A 24199-nucleotide genomic window follows, 5' to 3' on the forward strand; every position below is an offset into this window, starting at 1 on the left:
TTTAGCTATACATAATAAAACATTATAACAGTCACACTCGGCGTATTTAGCAATACATAATAAAACATTATAACAGTCACACTCGGCGTGTTTTAGCAATACATAATAAAACATTATAACAGTCACACTCGGCGTATTTAGCAATACATAATAAAACATTATAACAGTCACACTCGACGTATTTAGCTATACATAATAAAACATTATAACAGTCACACTCGACGTATTTAGCTATACATAATAAAACATTATAACAGTCACACTCGACGTATTTAGCAATACATAATAAAACATTATAACAGTCACACTCGACATATTTAGCTATACATAATAAAACATTATAACAGTCACACTCGACGTATTTAGCAATACATAATAAAACATTATAACAGTCATACTCGACGTACTGAGCTATGCATAATAAAACATTATAACAGTCACGCTCGACGTATTTAGCAATACATAGTAAAACATTATAACAGTCATACTCGATGTACTGAGCTATGCATAATAAAACATTATAACAGTCATACTCAACGTATTGAGCTATGCATAATAAAACATTATAACAGTGACACTCGACGTATTTAGCTATGCATAATAAAACATTATAACAGTCACACTCGGCGTGTTTTAGCAATACATAATAAAACATTATAACAGTCATACTCGACATATTTAACTACACGTAATAAAACATTATAACAGTCACACTCGACGTATTTAGCTATACATAATAAAACATTATAACAGTCACACTCGACGTATTTAGCTATACATAATAAAACATTATAACAGTCATACTTGACATATTTAGCTATACATAATAAAACATTATAACAGTCACACTCGACGTATTTAGCAATACATAATAAAACATTATAACAGTCACACTCGACGTATTTAGCTATACATAATAAAACATTATAACAGTCATACTTTCGACATATTTAGCTATACATAATAAAACATTATAACAGTCACACTCGGCGTGTTTAGCAATACATAATAAAACATTATAACAGTCACACTCGACGTATTTAGCTATGCATAATAAAACATTATAACAGTCACACTCGGCGTGTTTAGCTATGCATAATAAAACATTATAACAGTCACAATCGGCGTATTTAGCTATGCATAATAAAACATTATAACAGTCATACTCGACGTATTTAGCTATACATAATAAAACATAACAGTCATACTCGACGTATTTAGCAATACATAATAAAACATTATAACAGTCACACTCGACGTATTTAGTTATGCATAATAAAACATTATAACAGTCACACTCGGCGTGCTTAGCTATGCATAATAAAACATTATAACAGTCACACTCGGCGTGTTTAGCTATACATAATAAAACATTATAACAGTCACACTCGGCGTATTTAGCAATACATAATAAAACATTATAACAGTCACACTCGACGTGTTTAGCTATACATAATAAAACATTATAACAGTCACACTCGACGTGTTTAGCAATACATAATAAAACATTATAACAGTCACACTCGGCGTGTTAGCTAAACATAATAAAACGTTATAACAGTCACACTCGGCGTGTTTAGCAATACATAATAAAACATTATAACAGTCATACTCGACGATGTTTAGCTATACATAATAAAACATTATAACAGTCACACTCGACGTATTTAGCTATACATAATAAAACATTATAACAGTCACACTCGACGTATTTAGCTATACATAATAAAACATTATAACAGTCATACTTGACATATTTAGCTATACATAATAAAACATTATAACAGTCACACTCGGCGTGTTTTAGCAATTCATAATAAAACATTATAACAGTCACACTCGACGTGTTTAGCTATACATAATAAAACATTATAACAGTCATACTTTCGACATATTTAGCTATACATAATAAAACATTATAACAGTCACACTCGACGATTTAGCAATACATAATAAAACATTATAACAGTCACACTCGACGTATTTAGCTATACATAATAAAACATTATAACAGTCATACTCGACATATTTAGCTATACATAATAAAACATTATAACAGTCACACTCGACGTATTTAGCAATACATAATAAAACATTATAACAGTCATACTCGACGTATTTAGCAATACATAATAAAACATTATAACAGTCACACTCGACGGCGTGTTTAGCTATGCATAATAAAACATTATAACAGTCACAATCGACGTATTTAGCTATGCATAATAAAACATTATAACAGTCATACTCGACGTATTTAGCTATACATAATAAAACATAACAGTCATACTCGACGTATTTAGCAATACATAATAAAACATTATAACAGTCACACTCGACGTATTTAGTTATGCATAATAAAACATTATAACAGTCACACTCGACGTACTTAGCTATGCATAATAAAACATTATAACAGTCACACTCGGCGTGTTTAGCTATACATAATAAAACATTATAACAGTCACACTCGGCGTGATTTAGCAATACATAATAAAACATTATAACAGTCACACTCGGCGTGATTTAGCTATACATAATAAAACATTATAACAGTCACACTCGGCGTGTTTAGCAATACATAATAAAACATTATAACAGTCACACTCGACGTATTTAGCTAAACATAATAAAACGTTATAACAGTCACACTCGACGTATTTAGCAATACATAATAAAACATTATAACAGTCATACTCGACGTATTTAGCTATACATAATAAAACATTATAACAGTCACACTTTCGGCGTGTTTAGCTAAACATAATAAAACATTATAACAGTCACACTCGACGTGTTTAGCAATACATAATAAAACATTATAACAGTCATACTCGGCGTGATTTAGCTATACATAATAAAACATTATAACAGTCACACTCGACGTATTTAGCTATACATAATAAAACATTATAACAGTCACACTCGACGTATTTAGCTATACATAATAAAACATTATAACAGTCACACTCGACGTGTTTAGCAATACATAATAAAACATTATAACAGTCATACTCGACATATTTAACTACACATAATAAAACATTATAACAGTCACACTCGACGTGCTTAGCTATGCATAATAAAACATTATAACAGTCACACTCGGCGGTTTAGCTATACATAATAAAACATTATAACAGTCACACTCGGCGTGTTTAGCTATGCATAATAAAACATTATAACAGTCACACTCGTCGTATTTAGCTATGCATAATAAAACATTATAACAGTCACACTCGACGTATTTAGCTATACATAATAAAACATTATAACAGTCACACTCGGCGTGTTTAGCTATGCATAATAAAACATTATAACAGTCACACTCGGCGTGCTTAGCTATGCATAATAAAACATTATAACAGTCACACTCGACGTGTTTAGCTATACATAATAAAACATTGTAACAGACATACTAGACATATTTAACTACACATAATAAAACATTATAACAGTCACACTTTCGGCGTGCTTAGCTAGACATAATAAAACATTATAACAGTCATACTCGACATATTTAACTACACATAATAAAACATTATAACAGTCATACTCGACATATTTAGCTATACATAATAAAACATTATAACAGTCACACTCGACGTATTTAGCAATACATAATAAAACATTATAACAGTCACACTCGACGTATTTAGCTAAACATAATAAAACATTATAACAGTCACACTCGACGTATTTAGCAATACATAATAAAACATAACAGTCATACTCGACGTATTTAGCTATAAATAATAAAACATTATAACAGTCACACTCGACGTATTTAGCTATACATAATAAAACATTATAACAGTCACACTCGACGTATTTAGCAATACATAATAAAACATTATAACAGTCATACTCGAAATATTTAACTACACATAATAAAACATTATAACAGTCACACTCGACGTACTTAGCTATACATAATAAAACATTATAACAGTCACACTCGGCGTGTTTAGCTATACATAATAAAACATTATAACAGTCACACTCGACGTGTTTAGCTATACATAATAAAACATTATAACAGTCACACTCGACGTGTTTAGCTATGCATAATAAAATATTATAACAGTCACACTTGTCGGTACTTAGCTATGCATAATAAAACATTATAACAGTCACACTCGGCGTGTTTTTAGCTATGCATAATAAAATATTATAACAGTCACACTCGTCGGTACTTAGCTATACATAATAAAACATTATAACAGTCACACTCGGCGTTATTTAGCTATGCATAATAAAACATTATAACAGTCACACTCGACGTATTTAGCTATACATAATAAAACATTGTAACAGACATACTAGACATATTTAACTACACATAATAAAACATTATAACAGTCACACTCGACGTACTTAGCTAGACATAATAAAACATTATAACAGTCATACTCGACATATTTAACTACACATAATAAAACATTATAACAGTCATACTCGACATATTTAGCTATACATAATAAAACATTATAACAGTCACACTCGACGTATTTAGCAATACATAATAAAACATTATAACAGTCTCACTTTCGGCGTGTTTAGCTAAACATAATAAAACATTATAACAGTCACACCGCGGCGTATTTAGCAATACATAATAAAACATAACAGTCATACTCGACGTATTTAGCTATAAATAATAAAACATTATAACAGTCACACTCGACGTATTTAGCTATGCATAATAAAACATTATAACAGTCATACTCGACGTATTTAGCTATACATAATAAAACATTATAACAGTCATACTCGACGTATTTAGCAATACATAATAAAACATTATAACAGTCACACTCGACGTATTTAGTTATGCATAATAAAACATTATAACAGTCACACTCGGCGTGCTTAGCTATGCATAATAAAACATTATAACAGTCATACTCGACGTATTTAGCTATACATAATAAAACATTATAACAGTCACACTCGACGTATTTAGCAATACATAATAAAACATTATAACAGTCACACTCGACGTATTTAGCTAAACATAATAAAACATTATAACAGTCACACTCGATGTATTTAGCAATACATAATAAAACATTATAACAGTCATACTCGGCGTTATTTAGCTATACATAATAATACATTATAACAGTCATACTCGGCGTGATTTAGCTAAACATAATAAAACATTATAACAGTCACACTCGGCGTGTTTAGCAATACATAATAAAACATTATAACAGTCATACTCGGCGTGTTTAGCTATACATAATAAAACATTATAACAGTCACACTCGACGTATTTAGCTATACATAATAAAACATTATTACAGTCACACTCGGCGTGTTAGCAATACATAATAAAACATTATAACAGTCATACTCGACATATTTAACTACACATAATAAAACATTATAACAGTCACACTCGGCGTGCTTAGCTATGCATAATAAAACATTATAACAGTCACACTCGACGATTTAGCTATACATAATAAAACATTATAACAGTCACACTCGGCGTGTTTAGCTATGCATAATAAAACATTATAACAGTCACACTCGTCGTGCTTAGCTATGCATAATAAAACATTATAACAGTCACACTCGGCGTATTTAGCTATACATAATAAAACATTATAACAGTCACACTCGACGTGTTTAGCAATACATAATAAAACATTATAACAGTCACACTCGGCGTGTTTAGCTATACATAATAAAACATTATAACAGTCACACTCGACGATTTTGGCTATACATAATAAAACATTAAAACAGTCACACTTTCGGCGTGTTTAGCAATACATAATAAAACATTATAATAGTCACACTCGACATATTTAGCTATACATAATAAAACATTATAACAGTCACACTCGACGTATTTAGCAATACATAATAAAACATTATAACAGTCATACTCGACGTATTGAGCTATGCATAATAAAATATTATAACAGTCACACTTGTCGTACTTAGCTATGCATAATAAAACATTATAACAGTCACACTCGACGTATTTAGCTATGCATAATAAAATATTATAACAGTCACACTCGTCGTACTTAGCTATACATAATAAAACATTATAACAGTCACACTCGACGTACTTAGCTATGCATAATAAAACATTATAACAGTCACACTCGATGTATTTAGCTATACATAATAAAACATTGTAACAGACATACTAGACATATTTAACTACACATAATAAAACATTATAACAGTCACACTCGACGTACTTAGCTAGACATAATAAAACATTATAACAGTCACACTCGACGTATTTAGCAATACATAATAAAACATTATAACAGTCTCACTCGACGTGTTTAGCTAAACATAATAAAACATTATAACAGTCACACCACGGCGTGTTTAGCAATACATAATAAAACATAACAGTCATACTCGACGTATTTAGCTATAAATAATAAAACATTATAACAGTCACACTCGACGTATTTAGCTATGCATAATAAAACATTATAACAGTCATACTCGACGTATTTAGCTATACATAATAAAACATTATAACAGTCATACTCGACGTATTTAGCAATACATAATAAAACATTATAACAGTCACACTCGACGTATTTGGTTATGCATAATAAAACATTATAACAGTCACACTTTCGGCGTGCTTAGCTATGCATAATAAAACATTATAACAGTCATACTCGGCGTTTTAGCTATACATAATAAAACATTATAACAGTCACACTCGACGTGTTTAGCAATACATAATAAAACATTATAACAGTCACACTCGGCCGTGTTTAGCTATACATAATAAAACATTATAACAGTCACACTCGGCGTATTTAGCAATACATAATAAAACATTATAACAGTCACACTCGGCGTATTTAGCTAAACATAATAAAACATTATAACAGTCACACTCGATGTATTTAGCAATACATAATAAAACATTATAACAGTCATACTCGACGATTTAGCTATACATAATAATACATTATAACAGTCATACTTTCGATGTGTTTAGCTAAACATAATAAAACATTATAACAGTCACACTCGGCGTGATTTAGCAATACATAATAAAACATTATAACAGTCATACTCGGCGTATTTAGCTATACATAATAAAACATTATAACAGTCACACTCGGCGTATTTAGCTATACATAATAAAACATTATAACAGTCACACTCGGCGTGTTTAGCAATACATAATAAAACATTATAACAGTCATACTTTCGACATATTTAACTACACATAATAAAACATTATAACAGTCACACTTTCGGCGTGCTTAGCTATGCATAATAAAACATTATAACAGTCACACTCGACTAATTTAGCTATACATAATAAAACATTATAACAGTCACACTCGGCGTGTTTAGCTATGCATAATAAAACATTATAACAGTCACACTCGTCGTACTTAGCTATGCATAATAAAACATTATAACAGTCACACTCGGCGTGTTTAGCTATACATAATAAAACATTATAACAGTCACACTCGACGTATTTAGCAATACATAATAAAACATTATAACAGTCACACTCGGCGTGTTTAGCTATACATAATAAAACATTATAACAGTCACACTCGACGTATTTAGCTATACATAATAAAACATTAAAAACAGTCACACTCGACGTATTTAGCAATACATAATAAAACATTATAATAGTCACACTCGACATATTTAGCTATACATAATAAAACATTATAACAGTCACACTCGATGTATTTAGCAATACATAATAAAACATTATAACAGTCATACTCGACGTATTGAGCTATGCATAATAAAACATTATAACAGTCATACTCGACGTATTGAGCTATGCATAATAAAACATTATAACAGTGACACTCGACGTATTTAGCTATGCATAATAAAACATTATAACAGTCACACTCGACGTATTTAGCAATACATAATAAAACATTATAACAGTCATACTCGACATATTTAACTACACATAATAAAACATTATAACAGTCACACTCGACGTATTTAGCAATACATAATAAAACATTATAACAGTCACACTCGACGTATTTAGCTATACATAATAAAACATTATAACAGTCACACTCGGCGTGTATTTAGCAATACATAATAAAACATTATAACAGTCACACTCGGCGTGTTTAGCTAAACATAATAAAACATTATAACAGTCACACTCGACGTATTTAGCAATACATAATAAAACATTATAACAGTCATACTCGACGTATTTAGCTATACATAATAATACATTATAACAGTCATACTCGACGTATTTAGCTAAACATAATAAAACATTATAACAGTCACACTCGGCGTGTTTAGCAATACATAATAAAACATTATAACAGTCATACTCGGCGTATTTAGCTATACATAATAAAACATTATAAAAGTCACACTCGACGTATTTAGCTATACATAATAAAACATTATAACAGTCACACTCGACGTATTTAGCAATACATAATAAAACATTATAACAGTCATACTCGACATATTTAACTACACATAATAAAACATTATAACAGTCACACTCGACGTACTTAGCTATGCATAATAAAACATTATAACAGTCACACTCGACGAATTTAGCTATACATAATAAAACATTATAACAGTCACACTCGACGTATTTAGCTATGCATAATAAAACATTATAACAGTCACACTCGTCGTACTTAGCTATGCATAATAAAATATTATAACAGTCACACTCGACGTATTTAGCTATACATAATAAAACATTATAACAGTCAGACTCGACATATTTAGCAATACATAATAAAACATTATAACAGTCACACTCGACGTATTTAGCTATACATAATAAAACATTATAACAGTCACACTCGACGTATTTAGCTATACATAATAAAACATTAAAAACAGTCACACTCGACGTATTTAGCAATACATAATAAAACATTATAATAGTCACACTCGACATATTTAGCTATACATAATAAAACATTATAACAGTCACACTCGACGTATTTAGCAATACATAATAAAACATTATAACAGTCATACTCGACGTATTGAGCTATGCATAATAAAACATTATAACAGTCATACTCGACGTATTGAGCTATGCATAATAAAACATTATAACAGTGACACTCGACGTATTTAGCTATGCATAATAAAACATTATAACAGTCACACTCGACGTATTTAGCAATACATAATAAAACATTATAACAGTCATACTCGACATATTTAACTACACATAATAAAACATTATAACAGTCACACTCGACGTATTTAGCTATACATAATAAAACATTATAACAGTCACACTCGACGTATTTAGCTATACATAATAAAACATTATAACAGTCATACTTGACATATTTAGCTATACATAATAAAACATTATAACAGTCACACTCGACGTATTTAGCAATACATAATAAAACATTATAACAGTCACACTCGACGATTTAGGCTATACATAATAAAACATTATAACAGTCATACTCGACATATTTAGCTATACATAATAAAACATTATAACAGTCATACTCGACGTATTTAGCTATGCATAATAAAACATTATAACAGTCACAATCGACGTATTTAGCTATGCATAATAAAACATTATAACAGTCACACTCGTCGTACTTAGCTATGCATAATAAAACATTATAACAGTCACACTCGGCGTATTTAGCTATACATAATAAAACATTATAACAGTCACACTCGGCGTGTTTAGCTATGCATAATAAAACATTATAACAGTCACACTTTCGACGCATTTTAGCTATGCATAATAAAACATTATAACAGTCACACTCGACGTATTTAGCTATACATAATAAAACATTGTAACAGACATACTAGACATATTTAACTACACATAATAAAACATTATAACAGTCACACTCGACGTACTTAGCTAGACATAATAAAACATTATAACAGTCATACTCGACATATTTAACTACACATAATAAAACATTATAACAGTCATACTCTACATATTTAGCTATACATAATAAAACATTATAACAGTCACACTCGGCGATTTAGCAATACATAATGAAACATTATAACAGTCACACTTTCGGCGTATTTAGCTAAACATAATAAAACATTATAACAGTCACACTCGGCGTGTTTAGCAATACATAATAAAACATAACAGTCATACTCGACGTATTTAGCTATATATAATAAAACATTATAACAGTCACACTCGACGTATTTAGCTATACATAATAAAACATTATAACAGTCACACTCGACGTATTTAGCAATACATAATAAAACATTATAACAGTCATACTCGACATATTTAATTACACATAATAAAACATTATAACAGTCACACTCGACGTACTTAGCTATACATAATAAAACATTATAACAGTCACACTCGACGTATTTAGCAATACATAATAAAACATTATAACAGTCACACTCGATGTATTTAGCTATACATAATAAAACATTATAACAGTCACACTCGACGTATTTAGCAATACATAATAAAACATTATAACAGTCAGACTCGACGTATTTAGCAATACATAATAAAACATTATAACAGTCACACTCGACGTATTTAGCTATACATAATAAAACATTATAACAGTCACACTCGACGTATTTAGCTATACATAATAAAACATTATAACAGTCACACTCGACGTATTTAGCAATACATAATAAAACATTATAACAGTCACACTCGACATATTTAGCTATACATAATAAAACATTATAACAGTCACACTCGACGTATTTAGCAATACATAATAAAACATTATAACAGTCATACTCGACGTATTGAGCTATGCATAATAAAACATTATAACAGTCATACTCGACGTATTGAGCTATGCATAATAAAACATTATAACAGTCACACTCGACGTATTTAGCTATGCATAATAAAACATTATAACAGTCACACTCGACGTATTTAGCAATACATAATAAAACATAATAACAGTCATACTCGACATATTTAACTACACATAATAAAACATTATAACAGTCACACTCGACGTATTTAGCTATACATAATAAAACATTATAACAGTCACACTCGACGTATTTAGCTATACATAATAAAACATTATAACAGTCATACTTGACGTATTTAGCTATACATAATAAAACATTATAACAGTCACACTCGGCGTGTTTTAGCAATACATAATAAAACATTATAACAGTCACACTCGACGTATTTAGCTATACATAATAAAACATTATAACAGTCATACTCGACATATTTAGCTATACATAATAAAACATTATAACAGTCACACTCGACGTATTTAGCAATACATAATAAAACATTATAACAGTCATACTCGACGTATTTAGCAATGCATAATAAAACATTATAACAGTCACACTCGACGTATTTAGCTATGCATAATAAAACATTATAACAGTCACAATCGACGTATTTAGCTATGCATAATAAAACATTATAACAGTCATACTCGACGTATTTAGCTATACATAATAAAACATTATAACAGTCATACTCGACGTATTTAGCAATACATAATAAAACATTATAACAGTCACACTCGACGTATTTAGTTATGCATAATAAAACATTATAACAGTCACACTCGACGTACTTAGCTATGCATAATAAAACATTATAACAGTCACACTCGACGTATTTAGCTATACATAATAAAACATTATAACAGTCACACTCGACGTATTTAGCAATACATAATAAAACATTATAACAGTCACACTCGACGTATTTAGCTATACATAATAAAACATTATAACAGTCACACTCGACGTATTTAGCAATACATAATAAAACATTATAACAGTCATACTTTCGACGTATTTAGCTATACATAATAAAACATTATAACAGTCACACTCGGCGTGATTTAGCTATACATAATAAAACATTATAACAGTCACACTCGACGTATTTAGCAATACATAATAAAACATTATAACAGTCACACTCGACGTATTTAGCAATACATAATAAAACATTATAACAGTCACACTCGACGTATTTAGCTATACATAATAAAACATTATAACAGTCACACTCGACATATTTAGCTATACATAATAAAACATTATAACAGTCATACTCGACGTATTTAGCAATACATAATAAAACATTATAACAGTCATACTCGACGTATTTAGCTATGCATAATAAAACATTATAACAGTCACACTCGACGTATTTAGCTATGCATAATAAAACATTATAACAGTCACAATCGACGTATTTAGCTATGCATAATAAAACATTATAACAGTCATACTCGACGTATTTAGCAATACATAACAAAACATTATAACAGTTATAATCGACGTATTTAGCAATACATAATAAAACATTATAACAGTCACACTCGACGTATTTAGCTATGCATAATAAAACACTATAACAGTTACACTCGACGTATTTAGCCAAGCATAATAAAGCATTATAACAGTCATAATCGACGTATTTAGCAATACATAATAAAACCTTATAACAATCATACTCGACGTATTTAGCTATACATAATAAAACATTATAACAGTCATATTCGACGTATTTAGCAATACATAATAAAACATTATAACAGTCACACTCGACGTATTTAGCTATACATAATAAAACATTATAACAGTCACACTCGACGTATTTAGCAATACATAATAAAACATTATAACAGTCACACTCGACGTATTTAGCTATACATAATAAAACATTATAACAGTCACACTCGACGTATTTAGCTATGCATAATAAAACATAACAGTCATACTCGACGTATTTAGCTATACATAATAAAACATTATAACAGTCATACTCAACGTATTTAACAACACATACTAGACCTTTACAAGTGTCATACTTGACTATACATACTAAAACATTAAAAGATCCATACTGGACGTATTTAACTACACATACTAGAACATTATAGAATTATACAAGACGTGAAGTTAACTATACATACTAGAACATTATAAGAATCATACTAAACGTATTTAACTACACATACTAGAACATTATAAGTATCATACTTGACGTATTTAATTATACATACTAGAACATTAAAAGAATCATAATCAACGTGTTTAACTATACACACTAGAACATTATAGGAATCATACTAGACGTATTTAATTATACATACTAGAACATTATAAGAATCATACTTGACGTATTTAACTATACATACTAGAACATTATAAGAATCATACAAGACGTATTTCACTATACATACTAGAACATTATAAGAATCATACTAGACGTATTTAACTATACATACTAGAACATTATAAGAATCATACTTGACGTATTTAACTATAAATACTAGAACATTATAAGAATCATACTTGACGTATTTAACTATACATACTAGAACATTATAAGAATCATACTTGACGTATTTAACTATACATACTAGAACATCATTAGAATCATACTTGACGTATTTAACTATACATACTAGAACATTATAAGAATCATACTTGACATATTTAATTATACCTACTAGAACATTATAGGAATCATACTAGACGTATTTAACTATACATACTAGAACATTATAAGAATCATACTAGACGTATTTAACTATACATACTAGAACATTATAAGAATCATACTAGACGTATTTAACTATACATACTAGAACGTTATAAGAATCATACAAGACGTATTTAACTATACATACTAGAACATTATAGGAATCATACTAGACGTATTTAACGGTACATACTAGAATATTATAGGAATCATACTAGACGTATTTAACTATACATACTAGAACATTATAATAATCATACTAGACGTATTTAACTATACATACTAGAACATTATAAGAATCATACTAGACGTATTTAACTATACATACTAGAACATTATAAGAATCATACTAGACGTATTTAACTATACATACTAGAACATTACAGGAATCATACAAGACGTATTTAATTATACATACTAGAACATTATAAGAATCATACTAGACGTATTTAACTATACATTCTAGAACATTATAAGAATCATACTAGACGTATTTAACTATACATACTAGAACATTATAAGAATCATACTAGACGTATTTCACTATACATACTAGAACATTATAAGAATCATACTAGACGTATTTAACTGTACATACTAGAACATTATAAGAATCATACTAGACGTATTTAACTATACATACTAGAACATTATAAGAATCGTACAAGACGTATTTAACTGTACATACTAGAACATTATAAGAATCATACTAGACGTATTTAACTATACATACTAGAACATTATAAGAATCATACTAGACGTATTTAACTGTAAATACTAGAACATTATAAGAATCATACTAGACGTATTTAACTGTACATACTAGAACATTATAGGAATCATACTTGACATATTTAATTATACATACTAGAACATTATAGGAATCATACTTGACATATTTAACTATACATACTAGAACATTATAAGAATCATACTAGACGTATTTAACTATACATACTAGAACATTATAGGAATCATACTTGACATATTTAACTATACATACTAGAACATTATAAGAATCATACAAGACGTATTTAACTATACATACTAGAACATTATAAGAATCATACTTGACGTATTTAACTACACATACTAGAACATTATAAGAATCATACTAGACGTATTTAACTATACATTTTAGAACATTATAAGAATCATACTTGACATATTTAATTATACATACTAGAACATTATAAGAATCATACTTGACGTATTTAACTGTACATACTAGAACATTATAAGAATCATACTAGACGTATTTAACTATACATTCTAGAACATTATAAGAATCATACTAGACGTATTTAACTATACATACTAGAACATTATAGGAATCATACTTGACATATTTAACTATACATACTAGAACATTATAAGAATCATACAAGACGTATTTAACTGTACATACTAGAACATTATAAGAATCATACTAGACGTATTTAACTATACATACTAGAACATTATAAGAATCATACTTGACGTATTTAACTACACATACTAGAACATTATAAGAATCATACTAGACGTATTTAACTATACATTCTAGAACATTATAAGAATCATACTTGACATATTTAATTATACATACTAGAACATTATAAGAATCATACTTGACGTATTTAACTGTACATACTAGAACATTATAAGAATCATACTAGACGTATTTAACTATACATTCTAGAACATTATAAGAATCATACTTGACATATTTAATTATACATACTAGAACATTATAAGAATCATACTTGACGTATTTAACTATACATACTAGAACATTATAAGAATCATACTAGACGTATTTAACTATACATTCTAGAACATTATAAGAATCATACTTGACATATTTAATTATACATACTAGAACATTATAAGAATCATAGTTGACGTATTTAATTATACATACTAGAACATTATAAGAATCATACTTGACGTATTTAACTATACATACTAGAACATTATAGGAATCATACTTGACATATTTAACTATACATGCTAGAACATTATAGGAATCATACTAGACGTATTTAACTATACATACTAGAACATTATAAGAATCATACTTGACGTATTTAATTATACATACTAGAACATTATAAGAATCATACTTGACGTATTTAACTGTACATACTAGAACATTATAAGAATCATACTAGACGTATTTAATTATACATACCAGAACATTATAAGAATCATACTAGACGTATTTAATTATACATACTAGAACATTATAAGAATCATACAAGACGTATTTAACTATACATACTAGAACATTATAGGAATCATACTAGACGTATTTAACTGTACATACTAGAACATTATAGGAATCATACTAGACGCATTTAACTATACATACTAGAACGTTATAAGAATCACACTAGACGTATTTAACTATACATACTAGAACGTTATAAGAATCACACTAGACGTATTTAGCTATACATACTAGAACATTATAAGAATCACACTAGACGTATTTAGCTATACATACTAGAACATTATAAGAATCACACTAGACGTATTTAGCTATACATACTAGAACATTATAAGAATCATACTAGACGTATTTAGCTATACATACTAGAACATTATAAGAATCATACTAGACGTATTTAATTATACATACTAGAACGTTATAAGAATCATACTAGACTATTTAACTATACATACTAGAACATTATAAGAATCATACTTGACGTATTTAACTATACATACTAGAACATTATAAGAATCATACTTGACGTATTTAACTGTACACACTAGAACATTATAAGAATCATACTAGACGTATTTAATTATACATACCAGAACATTATAAGAATCATACTAGACGTATTTAATTATACATACTAGAACATTATAGGAATCATACTAGACGTATTTAACTGTACATACTAGAACATTATAGGAATCATACTAGACGTATTTAACTATACATACTAGAACGTTATAAGAATCACACTAGACGTATTTAGCTATACATACTAGAACATTATAAGAATCATACTAGACGTATTTAGCTATACATACTAGAACATTATAAGAATCATACTAGACGTATTTAATTATACATACTAGAACATTATAAGAATCATACTAGACTATTTAATTATACATACTAGAACATTATAAGAATCATACTAGACGTATTTAACTATATATACTAGAACATTATAAGAATCATACTAGACGTATTTAACTATACATACTAGAACATTATAGGAATGATACTTGACGTATTTAATTATACATACTAGAACATTATAAGAATCATACTAGACGTATTTCATTATACATACTAGAACATTATAAGAATCATACTAGACGTATTTAACTATACATACTAGAACATTATAAGAATCATACTAGACGTATTTAACTATACATACTAGAACGTTATAAGAATCATACAAGACGTATTTAATTATATATACTAGAACGTTATAGGAATCATACTAAACGTATTTAATTATACATACTAGAATATTATAAGAATCATACTAGACGTATTTAACTATACATACTATAACATTATAAGAATCATACTAGACGTATTTAACTATACATACTATAACATTATAAGAATCATACTAGACGTATTTAACTGTATATACTAGAACATTATAGGAATCATACTAGACGTATTTAACTATACATACTAGAACATTATAAGAATCATACTAGAAGTATTTAACTATACATACTATAACATTATAAGAATCATACTAGACGTATTTAACTATACATACTAGAACATTATAGGAATCATACAAGACGTATTTAATTATACATACTAGAACATTATAAGAATCATACTAGACGTATTTAACTATACATACTAGAACATTATAAGAATCATACTAGACGTATTTAATTATACTTACTAGAACATTATAGGAATCATACTAGACGTATTTAACTATACATACTAGAACATTATAAGAATCATACTTGACGTATTTAACTATACTTACTAGAACGTTATAAGAATCATACTCGATGTAGTTAGCTATACATACTAGAATATTATCGACGTATTTAATAACACATAATGGAACATTGTACGAGTCACACTCGACGTGAATAAGTATACATACTAGAACTTTATAAGAGTCATACTTAATGTATTAACTATACATACTAGAACATTGTAAGAGTCATACTCGATGTATTGAACTATACAAAATAGGACCTTATTGAGTCATTCTCGATTTATTCATCTATACACACTAAGATATTGTAACAGTATATTATTACAACGGCTGGTATGGATATTAAAACATTAATTAAAATAAAGTACAGAACAACGTTTTGACCTTCTTATGTCATTTTTAGGTTAAAAAACAAGATGGCCTAATATATCTCAGAACGGTTAGTATGAGTATTAACTTCTATTGATAAGCAGAGAACAACGTTTCGACCTTCCTAGGTCATCTTCAGGTTAAGAAAGAGAGAGTTTGCAAGTGACCGTTGCCGGACACATATGTTAGAGATGAGAGTATAAACGGTTACGGGATTGTATGGGGCGTTGCAGTTAAATGTTATATTATGAATTGATATAGGTATATTGGTTTTAGTTGCTGTATAAGTTGGGCTTCTTTGATTTTGCGTTTGTTTATATCTGTTTCTCTAGTTAGTGTCTGGGAGTTTTCTATGGTTATGTTGTGTTTATTTGATTTACAGTCTTGAAAAACGTGTGAAGGTGACTTTTTATGTTCTTTGAATCTGGTTTCCATTTTTCTACTTGTTTCTCCAATATAGAAGTCGTGACAGTTATCACATTGTATTCTATAAATAATGTTGGTGTGGTGTTTGTCAGTGTAGTTTTTACATATTATAGACCTTAGTTTTGTGCCTGGTTTTTGAATAAATTTGGTGTTTACCGGAATGTTGTGTTTTATTGTAAGTTTTTTTTTCCAAATGTTGGTTATGTTTCCACTGATGTCGGGAACATATGGTATACAACAGTATAAAGTTTTGTGGTTTGTTGTATCTTGGGATTTATTGTTTGTTTGTTGTTGGTCTAGGTGTGTGTATAATGTTTTTCACGGTTTTTTTAGGAGATTTGTTGATGTTGATGAAGTGTTGTTTTATTTTGTTGATTTGATTGTTAATTTTATCAGGTGAACATAGTTTTGTGTCTGTTTATTTGGTTTCTTAATATGTTCAGTTTTTGTTTTGTTTCATGTGCTGAGTCCCAGGAAATGTATCGTCCAGTATGGGTTATTTTTCTGTGGATTTCTGTTTTGAATTGTGTATCAGTTCTAGTGATCTTGAGGTTAAGAAATGATATTTGGTTATTTTTTTCCTGTTCACAGGTGAACTTAATGTTGGGTTGTATCGAGATAACGTGGTTGAAAGACTGTGTGTTCTGTAAATAGGAATCCAGCATTTGTATCATCAACATACCTGTATAATGGTGGGTGTAAGGCTGAACTGATCGCTTGAGATTCAATCTATGTCATAAAAATGTTGGCTAGAACTGGTGACACTGGATTCCCTATACTTAGGCCATTTATATGTAGGTAGTTTCAGTTATTTGAACCGACAATGGATATTTGCAAACTCTCTCTTTCTTAACCTCAAGATGACCTAGGAAGGTCGAAACGTTGTTCTCTGCTTATCAGTAAAACTGTTAATACCCATACCAGTCGTTCTGAGATACATTTTTATTTCAAGTGGGTTTCTCGTCATGACGGATATTTACAATAATCCACATTGTAGCTCATAAAAATGATTCTTTTTGTGTCAGTAAACTGCTTTCTGTTCACAATTAACGTGTTTTTTGTTGTTTTTTTCAACTCAAGGTATTTGTAATTTTAGCTTTGAGGATATTTGGGATGTTAGAAACAAATGGAAACACGTTTATTTTGTTTTCACACGAGATAGATGCGTGTAGATAAACTAAAATTACAATCAAATTATGTCCAACTCTTACTATATTCGTGGAACCTTAAATAGTCCCAGCATTAATAACGATCCATCAAATGGATTGTAAAGTATATGTAGACGGTCTGCTGGATTGTTACTAGTTAAGTGTTTAGACAACTAGAGATGGTGACAATTTCTGGCGCGCTTAGTTCACTGATTGGTTATCAGGTGATAATAGGCGGGGCTAAAGTAGGCAACCATTGGAGTCACAGAATCAATAAAATATTTTATATTGATTTTACCTTCAATACAATCACTAATGTTCTACATCGTTATTGTTACAGATATTGCAGTATAATCGATTTAAATATAAATCAAACCTTTACTTATTTCAATTAGTTAGACCTTAAAGAAATATTTAATAATTTCATATTCATAATTGTAAAAATAACAGAAAAAAAAATGTGTAGTTTCTTGTACTACAGTATTGTAAACCAAACTTGAACTGGTTTCGTATAGTACAGTATTGTAAACCAAACTTGAACTGGTTTCGTATTGTACAGTATTGTACCTGGATAATGAAATTTACAAATTAACCTATTTTATATGTAAAAACGGGCAAATTTGTACATTTTCATTTACATAAGGTCTGAATAAAACAACATATGAATCAAGATTTACATGTATTTATACTAAAGTTATACAAAAATGTTTAGAAGTGAGTAGTTTTTCGAGATTTGCGACTGTAATGTAAATCACTTTCACCTATCAAACCTCAAACATAGTCTCCCATCATGTTTTCGACTTTGGCAGTAAGACGTTTCACAAAATAGTATTCCAAGGAGTTATAGCACTATAAGGAACAGTATTCTGGACAGCTATAAACCTATACTGAATATTCTAAACGGTTATAAAATTACACTGAATATTATTGTAAGAGATTATAAAGCTACACTCCATGTCAGTCTAAGCTACTATGATACTACCTGTAACACCTGTTTGCATTGATGTAGCAGGTTTTTCACATAAATCTTAGGTATCTCTCAAAACTCAAAAATCCGTACCGGAATTTATGTTGTAACGTTTCTTTAGCTAAAGATTTTACGAGAGTTCTGTGTAGGCCCGGCATGGCCAAGCGTGTTAAGACATGTGACTCGTAATCTGAGGGTCGCGGGTTTGCATCCCCATAGCGCCAAACATGCTCGCCCTTTCAGCCGTGGGGGCGTTATAATGTGACGGTCAATGCCACTATTCGTTGGTAAAAGAGTAGCCTAAGAGTTGACGGTGGGTGGTGATGACTAGCTGCCTTTCCTCTAGTCTTACACTATTAAATTAGGGACGGTTATCACAGATAGCCCTCGAGTAGCTTTGTGCGAAATTCAAAAACAAACAAAAGAGTTCTGTGTATAGCGCATGCACACACGTATTGTGTGTAACACAATCCACACGTGCGCAGGTGAAGGTTTAGAACGCCAACAAAAACAAGACTGCTGTATAAATGTCTTGACTGATTGTGAATTTAAATTAAACCGTTGGATTTTAATTCTACTGCTCGTCAGACTTCTAGCGATATTAAATCCACCCCAACTCTCCGGTACTTTAACTGTAATTTCGAGGGCTTCTAACCCTAAAAATTTGCTATCGATACCTACTACGAGAAGAGCGCAGATAGTCTTTACAACAAAGAAAAAACACTGAAGTAATTCTCCAAGTTCCTGATCATTTCCAAATGTTAAATTTTGTTGTTTCTTTAAACATAATAAAAACAACAGAAATTTAAATATATGCTATTAAAGATCTTTATTCACAGAAAGTCTTATGGAACGAAACTCATGCATACATTTTGAGGATTTCATAAACGCCACCCTCCCCATGACAAATTAGTTGTAGTTAAGCCTACGTTTACACTGATATTGTTTCGATCACTTTGTTATTTTTCTGCTGGAAGCGAAGCGAGTGTAGGGTATAAGTCTGTTGCTAGTCGAACAGCGTGAAACACTATAATCTTCGGTTGTCTAGGTGATTATCCCATCACAGAAAATAATCCTAATTACTAGTGGTGACAATCTGGTCATTGGTGTTGGGAAACCTAAACACTCAACTACAAAAAGTTATCGACTTGTTAAAAGCTCAGTGCTGAGACACAACAGTTTTTAACACTTATAATAAAGACCTATTAGGCTTCACTGAACGTCTTTGTCCACTAAGTAACACGCCATTCCTAAATCTGAGAAAAATCAACAGTCTCGTTCTCAACACCGCGTGTAAAAACAGAAAAAAAGGTTTTCTCTGAACACCCTCTTGGAACCTTGCCTGTCATATAACTTTCGTGCCATATAAAAAAAATTGTGAATTCTATTTTGCTTCTAAGTTGTAGAAGAAAATTCTTTTTTCAGATAGTCGTTTTCCTTTCGTTGTATACAAAATTAGTGTTATTAATTGAAATACAGACGATATTGTTAGTTAGAAAATAAATATCACAAACAGAAACTTGTATGGTGAATTTCTACATTACAAGCTTGACTTTAATAAACTTACGTGCAACTTTGTGAGACTTACGTTTCATAGCTTTTCACATGTAGCCAGTAATGTTTATATGTTTATGTTCTACTAGCTTCATTACTGCCTTAATCCTACCATTTTAACCACTGTTTATAATAGTAAACTTACTACAGGCTACCTTAAGCCTACAATTTTAACTACTGTTTATAATAGTAAACTTAATACATGCTACCTTAATCCTACCATTTTAACTACTGTTTATAATAGTAAACTTAATACATGCTACCTTAAGCCTACCATTTTAACTACTGTTTATAATAGTAAAGTTAGTACATGCTACCTTAAGCCTACCATTTTAACTACTGTTTATAATAGTAAACTTAATACATGCTACATTAATCCTACCATTTTAACTACTGTTTATAATAGTAAAATTAATACATGCTACCTTAAGCCTACCATTTTAACTACTGTTTATAATAGTAAAGTTAGTACATGCTACCTTAAGCCTACCATTTTAACTACTGTTTATAATAGTAAACTTAATACATGCTACATTAATCCTACCATTTTAACTACTGTTTATAATAGTAAAATTAATACATGCTACCTTAAGCCTACCATTTAACAACTGTTTATAATAGTAAAGTTAATGCAGACTGCCTTAAGCCTACCATTTTAACAACTGTTTATAATAGTAAACTTAATACAGGCTACCTTAAGCCTACCATTTTAACTACTGTTTATAATAGTAAAGTTAATACAGACTACCTTAATCCCACAATTTTAGCAACTGTTCGTAGTTGTTTAAATTAATCTAAAAACTTTATGGTTTTGTCCTGTCACAGGTGACCATGGCTGACCGGAAGTCAGCTGAACGGGCTGTAAGAGATGCCAATCCAATCATTGATGGAAGAAAGGCCAATGTGAATCTCGCGTACCTAGGGGCTAAACCGCGAGGAAGCCTAACGAATGGTGAATAAATGCTAAGCCTGAAAGTTTCGTAGATGCTGTGTTTACATATTTTAATGTTAGACAGCACTAGTTCATGGTTTATGTTCTGATCCACTTATTACGTGATTTCTTGTACTGTTCATAACAAACTGCCTTTACTGGTTAATTTATATCTTTATTCAGATCAAGTTAGACACTTTCACTTGTGTATTTTAGTTTTCATATCGCCTTATAAATTTTAAACACCTGTGGATGCTCATATGAGACTCTACATGTTTTAGTATTGTTCAGTGTTTATGTCAGACCACACTTGTTCTCAGTATTCCTCATTGTTAATGTCAGACTACACTTGTTCTCAGTATCTTTCATTGTTAATGTACACTTGTTCTCAGTATTCCTCATTGTTAGTGTCAGACTACACTTGTTCTCAGTATTCCTCACTGTTAATGTCAGACTACACTTGTTCTCAGTATCTTTCATTGTTAATGTCAGACTACACTTGTTCTCAGTATCTTTCATTGTTAATGTCAGACTACACTTGTTCTCAGTATTCCTCATTGTTAATGTCAGACTACACTTGTTCTCAGTATCTTTCATTGTTAATGTCAGACTACACTTGTTCTCAGTATTCCTCACTGTTAATGTCAGACTACACTTGTTCTCAGTATCTTTCATTGTTAATGTCAGACTACACTTGTTCTCAGTATCTTTCATTGTTAATGTCAGACTACACTTGTTCTCAATATTCCTCATTGTTAATGTCAGACTACACTTGTTCTCAGTATTCCTCATTGTTAATGTCATACTACACTTGTTCTCAGTATTCCTCATTGTTAGTGTAAGACTACACTTGTTCTCAGTATTCCTCATTGTTAATGTCATACTACACTTGTTCTCAGTATTCCTCATTGTTAGTGTAAGACTACACTTGTTCTCAGTATTCCTCATTGTTAGTGTAAGACTACACTTGTTCTCAGTATTCCTCATTGTTAGTGTAAGACTACACTTGTTCTCAGTATTCCTCATTGTTAATGTCAGACTACACTTGTTCTCAGTATTCCTCATTGTTAATGTCATACTACACTTGTTCTCAGTATTCCTCATTGTTAATGTTAAACTACACTTGTTCTCAGTATTCCTCATTGTTAGTGTCAGACTACACTTGTTCTCAGTATTCCTCATTGTTAATGTCAGACTACACTTGTTCTCAGTATCTTTCATTGTTAATGTCAGACTACACTTGTTCTCAGTATTCCTCATTGTTTATGTCAGACTACACTTGTTCTCAGTATCTTTCATTGTTAATGTCAGACTACACTTGTTCTCAGTATCTTTCATTGTTAATGTCAGACTACA

At 29.8% G+C, this 24199-nt stretch overlaps 1 protein-coding gene across 1 annotated transcript in view; it reads left to right on the forward strand.

Moving 5' to 3' along the window:
- Positions 1-24199, forward strand: part of LOC143246717 (RNA-binding protein 24-B-like) — a 59748-nt gene that overhangs the window by 15699 nt on the left and 19850 nt on the right. The window contains exon 2 of the mRNA XM_076493809.1: positions 22738-22864. Within this exon, the coding sequence (XP_076349924.1) occupies positions 22738-22864 (127 nt within the window). The remainder of the gene's footprint in view (positions 1-22737; positions 22865-24199) is intronic.

Source organism: Tachypleus tridentatus, chromosome 3 (genome assembly GCF_004210375.1).
Source record: "Tachypleus tridentatus isolate NWPU-2018 chromosome 3, ASM421037v1, whole genome shotgun sequence".
Taxonomy (NCBI): Eukaryota; Metazoa; Arthropoda; class Merostomata; order Xiphosura; family Limulidae; genus Tachypleus; species Tachypleus tridentatus.